Source organism: Oryzias melastigma, linkage group LG1 (genome assembly GCF_002922805.2).
Source record: "Oryzias melastigma strain HK-1 linkage group LG1, ASM292280v2, whole genome shotgun sequence".
In the NCBI taxonomy this organism is placed as follows: Eukaryota; Metazoa; Chordata; class Actinopteri; order Beloniformes; family Adrianichthyidae; genus Oryzias; species Oryzias melastigma.
In genome coordinates, this window is record NC_050512.1 from 3,817,979 (window position 1) to 3,827,446 (window position 9,468).

At 35.0% G+C, this 9,468-nt stretch overlaps 1 protein-coding gene across 1 annotated transcript in view; it reads left to right on the forward strand.

Annotated features, from left to right (window-relative positions):
* Positions 1-1,700: 1,700 nt before the first annotated feature.
* The window catches only part of LOC112137180 (beta-2-glycoprotein 1), a gene marked incomplete in the record, with an annotated part of 9,319 nt that continues 1,551 nt past the window's right edge, over positions 1,701-9,468 (forward strand). The window contains 8 exon segments of the mRNA XM_024259347.2: positions 1,701-1,864; positions 2,245-2,424; positions 3,073-3,169; positions 4,594-4,670; positions 4,749-4,937; positions 6,079-6,258; positions 7,999-8,196; positions 8,959-9,394. Of these exon segments, the coding sequence (XP_024115115.1) occupies positions 1,756-1,864; positions 2,245-2,424; positions 3,073-3,169; positions 4,594-4,670; positions 4,749-4,937; positions 6,079-6,258; positions 7,999-8,196; positions 8,959-9,023 (1,095 nt within the window).

The window sequence follows — 9,468 nt, forward strand, 5'->3', positions numbered from 1 at the left end:
AACCTCTGCCAAATCACTGATGCTGTGGCGACTCCGAAAGGGATATGCCGAAAGGTTAAGTAGAAGAAGAACCACAGCAAAAGTACATACAGTGGGGATAAAAAAGTTTAGGCACTCCAGGTAAAATGTTACATTATTGTGAATAAATAAGCCAAGAAAAGATTGAAAGATCTTCTTAAGGCATCAAATTGAGACATTCTTTTTACATATAAAAAAATACTTTTTTCAAGTTAATAGGAAGCAAAATAATGGTGTGTGCAAAACTTTGGGCACCCTGCAGAATTTGGAAAAGCTGAGACCTGACAGTGTCATGGATTGTTCACAATCATTGTTTGCAAAGACAGGTGATTCAATCTCAAAGATCTTTAATAGTTAGAGTCATCTGATCACGCTCCAATAATCAGCATCATGGGTTCTTCCAAGCAGTTGTCTAGAACACTGAAACGGAAAATACTGTAGTTGATGTTCACAGTGAAGGAGAAGGCTATAAGAAGATTTTCAGATGCCAATATTCTGTTCAGAATGTCATTAAGAAATGGAAGTCAACAGGAACAGTGGAAGTTAAAGAAAGATCTGGAAGACCAGGAAAAATCTCAGACAAAGCAGCTCATAGTATTGTGAGAAAAAAGCAAGTCCAAACCCACGTTTGACTGCACGATCCCTCCAGAAAGACCTGCAGACTCGAGATTTGTGCTACACTGTTCTACTGTCAGGAGATACTTGTAAAAATATGGTCTTCATGGAAGAGTCATCAGAAGAAAACTCTTCTACATCCTCACCGCAAAATTCAACGTTTGACGTTCACAAATGAACATATGAACAAGCCTGATGCATTTTGGAAACCAATTCTGTACACCGTTGAAATGGCACTGCAATGAACAGAGCTCCGTTTGGAGACAAAGGGATACTGAGTTCATAAACAGAACCTCTGTCCAACTGTTAAGCATGGGGGTGGATCAGTCATGCTGTGGGCTTGTAGTGCAGCCAGCAGCACAGGAAACATTTCACTAGTAAAAAGAAGAATGGATTCAACCAAATTCCACCAAATTTTGGACACTAACTTGATGCCATCTGTGAAAAAGTTGAAGACAAGATGACTTCTCCAAATGGATAATGATCCTAAACACACCTCAGAATCCACACTGACTTACAGTAAGAGACAGAAACTGAAGGTTTTGCAGTGGCCTTCCCAATCACCTGACCTCAACATCATTGAAAATCTATGGATAGACCTGAATAGAGCAGTAACAGACATCCCAGAAGTCTCAGAGAATGGGAAGACTTTTGTAAAGAAGAATGAATGAAGATAACTCAAACAAGAACTGAAAGACTCTTGGCTGGATACAAAAAGCCTTTACAAGCTGTAATACTTACCAAGGGGGGGCAGTACAGGGTGCATGCCATTATTTTGTTTTCATTTTTTTAAAGGTAAATGATGAAAATGAAGCCTATTTTTATTGCACATTGAAATAATGTCTCATTGGTAAATTGATGCCTCTGGAAGATTTTTCAATCTTTCCTTTGGTTCTTAATACACAATAGTACAAATTTTTACCTGGGGTGCCAAAACTTTTGACTGTACACTACACCTTAAAGTAAATCCTGCAGTCACCACAACTTCTGCAGAAATATCAAAGAATTGGATCATCTTATTGGGGAAAAAAATAATGAAAAAGGGGGGAATACTTTGCACTACTTTGTGTTTACTCTTCAGTACAGCTGTGGAGTCAGAGTTAGTGTTTGTCCAACAGACAAATGGATAGAACAGTGTCTATATTTCAACTGAAGATGGAGGATAGGACTTCTTTTATTCTGCTGTCTTCTCTACTGCTCCTCACCTGTGGTACATCAGGGCAAGACAACGGTATTGTTTTATCTTTTTTTTATATTTTTCGATAGATTCCTCTACTGAATATTTAATTAGAAGATACCGTTTATGTGTTTTTTACATGGTTTAATCTCTTTTGTTAGGGATTAAAAAATAAAACACAATGAAAACACTGACAGGTCTGTTTATGTCTTTTGGTAAAAAGATTTATTTCAGTAAAACTTTCTCAACACAAAGAGTGCAGCGATCTACCCACATGTTCATGGTTTGGTGCTGCAGAGCACTGAGATTAACACATTCAAAACTCAGATCTTGACTAGCTTTAAGTCTTTGTTTTTATGATGAATTGGTGTTTGTGGTTTTCAAAACTTGTTTGAGACTGAATAAATTTCTCTACATACATGTTTTTCTTTCAGCCGGGTGTGTTAGACCCATCCTGGATGCCAAGATTGAGTTGGCCACTAACCAGACGCACTTTAGCCCCGGTGTGCCAATAACACTGTCCTGTAAACAAGGATACACCCCTGTGTCAGGACCCCGCAGGATCGTTTGTACTGTCGACGGAACGTGGACAAACACCAGATACATGTGCATACGTAGGTCTGCTTGTCATACAGGCTTTTTATCTGCACTTTAATTTTAAGAATTTTTATTACCTTTGAATTATTTTCTTCTATATTAATATTGTCTTTGTTTTTGTGTTTCCATTACATGTTTATTACAGATTGTTCTGCTAATGCTCAATTGACCTTTATTTTGAAAACTTTTTTCATTAAAAGATATTTTATGAAAAGAACATGAAAATACATTTTTTAAATAAATGTGTAGCCTTTAATTCGTTGTCATTTGACACTTTAGTTTTAGTTATTCTTGTTAAAAATGTTTTTTTTCTCCTTGAAATTTCCATTTTAATCATTTCTTCGCTTAAAAAAATCGATTCCACATTTTAAGCTAATTATCTCAGTTTTTTTATGTCTACATGGCTCCCTTAAGTGTATATCTCATAGTGTGCATACGTGTAGTTCTGCAGCTTTAATGGATATTTGGTCTTTTCTTTTCTCTTTTTTTGCAGTGTTTATTATTTTATTATATTTTTCCACCTATGACAGTTGTATGACACAGTTACTAAAAAAAAGTAATGTTTTTAACTCATTGCATTTGCGAGGAACTTCTACAAATTTTCTCCTTATTCGCCAAAAAGTTATTTCTATAGCTTAAGTACAACTTTTTTGATTTTTTTGCAGCAAAACGATGTCCCTACCCTGACCCTCCAGCCCATGGAGAACTGTATTATGAAGACACCGTGTACCTCAGTACCATTAACTACACTTGTGATGAAGGGTAACACTAAACATTGTATCTTGTTGCATTGACCTAAGCACTGAAAAAAACACATCAGTCTCAATTTGGAACTTGTTTTAGTACACAAATACTTCTGTGTCTTGTTCAAAGACATATCAGATGTGGACGATTATCCAGAATGTAAAGATGAAGAGGCTCTTGTTTTGAAATCCCTGAAACTGTAGGATTTGTTGTACCGTATGACAGAGCAGTCAGAAATCCACAACGTCCTGGCAGCTAAAAACTGTCAAATGCTTATCCAGATGATGGAAGCAGCAAACTGGTCTGCTGCTGAAAAAAGTAACACAATATTTGCCTTGTTTTTAAGCCATTATGGATTTAGGGGAACACACCTTTCTTAGATTAAATTATGAATGTTCGTAAGCAAAACGACTGAAAAAGAAAAGGGAAAAAGCAGCTGGAGTAAGAATCTTTTGAATCACAAGCATGGTCCATTTTTTCTCAGCAGGCCAGCTGGATACATTTGCTTATGTAACACTTTTGACATCAAGTTTTAGTCCTCATTCTTTACCAAATCTTACAGCCTAAAGCTATTCAAGAAACTCAAAGAAAAGATTTTATTTTGCTAAAGATTAAGAGATTTATGGAGTAAATAGAAATAGAATAACACAAATATTTTACAAGATATGTCCTTTCAAGATTCTTTTATGCACTGTTAACATAGTTTTACTTTTCTAAACGAAGCAAAAAGAGTAAATCTTTTCATTTAAAGGCATTTGGTCATTTTTCTGGATTGTTTTATCTCAGGAACTGTAGTTTGAGTTCTGAGCCTGGTGTCCTTTTAACAGAGGACTGACTCATATGTCAGTTATATGTCCGTAGTTAAATCCGATCAGATCACCCTGATCTTATTTAATTTCCACAATCATATCAGTTCATCCCCCCACACCGGGATATCACACTGTTAAAACTGAATTCTAAGAAAGTAAAAAGACCCTTGTTTCAAGAAAACATTCTTATTTTGTGTCTTAAGAAATAAAAAACTTATCAAGAAAGTTTTTTCATTAACAAAATTATCTTAGTTTAAAAAACATATCTTTGTAAATAGATTTGTTTCCTTAAGGTAATAATTCTTGGTGAGATTTGGCAAATATTTCTGCTAATTTAAAGAAAAATGTTCAAATTTGAAGAATTTTGTACTTATTTCTAGGGAGCCTGTTTTTACAAAGCAGTGAGCTTCTTGAAAACAGCTCAGTCTAGGTTCAGTCAAGAGGTTTCTCAGCTTAATGATCTGAGTCGTCTAGAGGATTACATGTTTCACATGTTAATTTTTTGGCAATTTTTGCGTATTAACCTATTTCCATACACAATTCAACTCATCATCTCTGCAGAGCCGTGATGCTCTGTGATGTTCCTGTGACTGTTTCTTGTGCAGACTGACTCAGTAAATTGGCACCACACAGGTACACATTGAATGGATCCAGCACTGCGGTGTGCCAAGCCAATGCGACATGGAGCACACCAGCACCTGAGTGCAAGGGTGAGAAAATTATTCAAATCTAGCTGGATTTTTTTTTTTTTTTCATGTAGATTCAAACGTTTGTCTGTCCTGTTGCAGCGGTGTCATGTGGTCTCGCTCCAATCCCACAGTTCGGACTGATCATCTATGATAAAACGGTCAGAGGGGGCAAAACGTATTTTGGCACTGGAGGAACATATAGATGCTTGCCTCCCTATGCGCTCTTTGGCAATCCAAGGGCTGAGTGCACTATCAGCGGGACTTGGACCAGGACGCCTGAATGTCGAGGTAGTTTCTAAATGCTGGAACTGTCTTTGAAAATCTGTCCTGGAAAATCAAGAACTTTGGCAGGTTAATTTGCTGATTAGCTTATATATGACATGAACTTTAGATTTTTAATTTAATAAAATACAACATGCTGGAGCAGCAGGTCAGTCAACTGGCAGCCATCACATCATCAAAATTCAAAGTAAAATCATCTGCTTTTGTGCAGCAGAGATATCTGGGGTAACAGAGTCCATTCAATTTAAATTGGGGGCAAAGATTTTGGACGGCTGGCAAATAAAAGCAGAGTGGAAGATCATTACAAATGAAAGGCTCAAAAATGCGTGTTTCAAATATTTTGTTAATTTAATGCTTCTTAAATGATTTCTTAGAAATTATTTAGGAATTTACAATGCAGGAAGAAGCTTTTATTGACGATTTCTTAATATTTGTCAATAATGTTACCAATATTGACCAAAAAATTGGGGGTCAAGTATCAGATACAAAATAATTGTTTAATAATACTAACAAAGTAAAAAAAAAAAAAAAAATAAAGCAAAGAGGAGGAATGTGATCCCATTCCCATTTTGAAGTGTTGAATGCCAGAGTTGAAGGAAAGGAAGTGAATGTGCTCGAATGTGTGTTTGTGAGATACTGAGAGTTTCTAACTTCTATAATTTTGACAAAATTGGTTTTTATGGAGAGTAAAATATTGACAGTTATTCTGGAATAATATTCCTTCCATGTTTTTATTTATAGCTATGTTGAAAAGTTGTGTTTTTAATGTTTTAAAAATGTAGTTTTAGTGTGTTTAATCAATGTTTATCCTGTTCAGCCCACGACCTAAGTAAGGTGTGTTTTGGATTCTGGCCCCCTGTGTGATTGAGTTTGACACCCCTAATTTAGAGTATTAATCAACATGTAGCTGATGGTTGGCAAAAAACATTCGTTGAATAACAAAGACACTTGGGTTACTTATAAAAATAACAAACAATCTCCAAATATTCAAGAAAACTTTTATTTGCTCTTGGGAATACAGTGTTATTTCTGGAAACAAAAACAGCTCATCTGTCCCTGACAAGAACTTTTCTTCTGCATATCTAAAAGTTGACCCATTTTTACCTGAGTAAAGAGTAAAAATCATCACATCATTGCTCCCCAACAGTGGTGACCTGCCCTCCCCCAGACAACATTGAAAAAGGCTACATGTCAAATGAAGACAGGAGAGATTTTGACTTCATGGAAACAGTGAAATATGGCTGCAATGACAACTATGCACTGGATGGAAATATGGAAATAGTTTGCCAGCAGGACGGGAACTGGTCAGAAATGCCGTCCTGTAAGGGTAAGACACCAATTCCTGTTGGAAATATGGACATCAGAAATTCTAATCTGTAACACAAACCTTTTTGTCCAAGTTTGAAAGTTACTTTTTCTCAAGTAATCACGTCAAAATAATTCAAGCTGTACTTCATCTTTGACTTCTTTTGTGTTATCACACCAGCCTTGAAGTGCAAATCACACCAACAAATCAGTCAATGCAAAAACAAGTTAAAGACCACAACCAGACCTGGCTCTAGGCAAAAATAGAAGATTGTACCTTATTCTGGGACGTCATTTGGTTAACCCTGCTGGGTCGTGATCTCAGGCTTTCGTGGTTATGAGGAAGGCACACCAATCAACTGCCCCGCCATTCAGATTACACTTAAGGGTATTTCAACTGTGTTGATCTTTTTCGACCAGAATCCAATTTTCAAACAATTTTGTTTAAGTAAAACAGACAAACCTCTGCTTTGAGCCCATGTTTCCTCCTCTCCCTTCCTTTTTTCCCTTAATGCTGTCCCTGAGGGTATGTTTTTCCATCCTTAAAGTTTTAAAGAAGCACCAACAGCAGCAACACAACAGCGGCACGACCCTCTCCCCCCGAAACTTAGGTTAGGCCTAGCGAAGGGAGGGGCGCTGTACTGCAGAGTTATTGATTAAATAAAACTTTTGAGTTAGTTTATTTGTGATTTTCGATTATTACGTTTTATTTTTACATTAAATGAGTGGTGTGTCAAACTGTAAAAAACAAATTATATATATAAAATCATTGTGTTTTGGCGCCCCTTCCAGTAGATGGTGCCTTAGGCAGCCGCCTATGTTGCCTATGCCCAAAGCCAGCACTGATTATGACAAATAAAAATGTCACACAAGTAATAAAAAAAATATTAGATGTTAGAAATCAATTTACATTTTAAAAAATGAATGAAACTGAATAAAAAAAGAAACATTTCGAAAAACAAAAGTTATTTCCAGAAGTCAAAATGAAAAGAAAGAGTCGTTAGTATGAGATATTGCTGATTGGACCATGATATTTGACCATCATTTTGACTCAAAGTTATTTGGTATGAAATGATGCTGGATATGCTCCATATTAATCATTAAACTTTTTTTATTATGTAGACATTTAAGACGCATTTTAAAAATTTACCATCAAAACTTAACCACCATCATCCGGTCAGTGATGCTGTGTTATTTAAAAGGTCATGCTGGTTTCTCGAAATTTTTACTTTTGTTTTCCAAAACGTTTCTTTCCTATTTCTTTTTTTTCTGAATTGTGTTTTGATTTCTAAAATGTAACTTTTTTTGTTATTTTATGATTCTTGTTGTGATCTTTGACACGTTTCTGCATTGAGTGATTTGTTGGTGTGATTTGCACTTCAGGGCCACCGTAGTTATAAGCTTCAAACCCACGCAACTAATTCTAAATTTATGTTTACATCAATTCCAGGTTTGGAAACTTCATAAAATCATCATAAACCAAGGCACATTTCACAGTTGCCACAGACAGCTGCACAAATCAGTTACAGATTAATTATAACAAAATTATTCTTTTTGCTATTTTATTTATTAAAATTGAGCAAATAAGAGAAGCACGGCTCTGATCACCTACAGTTTACAGTAGGTTTACCGGAGGTGATAACTCACAACTAGTTATAGACACAAAATTGCAAGAAACTTTCAAACTTGTAAACTTTTTTTTGTTTAAAATCATTCTGTTGAACTTTATGGGTTGGATTTTCTTACTTTTTTTGCCTTCCAGCCTCTTGTCCTGTTGAAATACAAAGAGCAAAAATAGAGTATAATGGGGAGAAAATCTTGATCAGCGACTTAAAAATCAAAGTTATCCTACACAAAGAAATTATCTCAGTCTACTGCAAGGACACGGTGAGGAACTGCACTTATCCGATTCCAACGCAGTGCATTGACGGCGTACTCAAACTCCCAGAATGCTTTGAAGGTAAGACACATTGATTGCATTATGACAACAACAAAAGAAAAGCACGGTATTTTTTGTTCAAATACATTTTCTCAGTGAGTTAAAAAAAATCCAGATAAGTGTCCAGATATGACCCCTTTAAGCTCTTCACCTTAGAACTGTAAAAATACCTCCCAGAGGTAAAAAAAAAAAAGCTTTTTATTTTGCTTTCTATTTTTAAACTAAATTATGTATTTTTTTTATATATTTCTTCCCACAGGATCTCAATGTAGACTTATCATAGGTCAAATTCTTTGCCAGTTTGGTGTCGTAACCACTTACAGTTACCTTATTCTCTTTGGGGTTTGAAATGAGTGTTTATATATATATATATATATATATTTATTATATATAAATATTGTAAGATGAAACTGTGGAGACAATGTGACTCCAATTCTTTGCTCTTGTTATGAGTTCTACAGAAAAAGTGAACTCATTTGAAGACTACAAATAAACAACTCTGTAAAACAAAACCAAAAAATTAAGCTTGATCTTTTCAGATTTTTAAAATGTCTCTTAAAGTTGTTATGGTTCTTTGACCTGCAAATGTACTTCAAAATAAAAATTTGGTATGTTTTGTTGGCATTTCTCATTACATTTTTTGCACTTGCTGAATTTAGGAATTTGCATTTTCATTTACCATTTCATGTGTTACTTTTGTTACCTATAAATTATTTAACTCATTTTTAAAACAAAAGCTTGATGTGTTTTGAAATATTTGTTCATATTTTTTTCTTTCCATAGAACTCAGTGAGTTTGAGTACAACTTGAATTCTACTTCTCATCCGTCAGAAATTCAACAGTGCTGAGTTGGACTCCCCTTCTGAAGAGAATGTTGCACTAAAGAATTAGAAGCATTTCATTTCATCTCAGTTTTTGTACCTGAGTTGCTTTAAACCTTTGTCTTTGTCTGCATGTTCAGTGTCTACTAAAGCCATTTCATTTTTGGTTCTTATAAGAAAATAAATCCATTAAACAGGATCCATGCAGGTTCTGTAATTGATAAAGTTTTCTAATATTTGTAATTTTGTCAAGTGGTTCTAAATTGTTTACTTGTTCACGTACAACTTTAAAAGTCATGCAAAACGAAAAACTAATTTCAGTGTCACATTGATTTATAAAATATGCTTAAATGTAAACTTTTGTGCATTAGAGAACAAGCATGTGAAGAAATGCATTTCTCCTTCACCCACAACTGTATGGAAGTTTTTTAGTTCCATCAGACTCTGAATTTTTTTGCCCCTGACTTTTTAT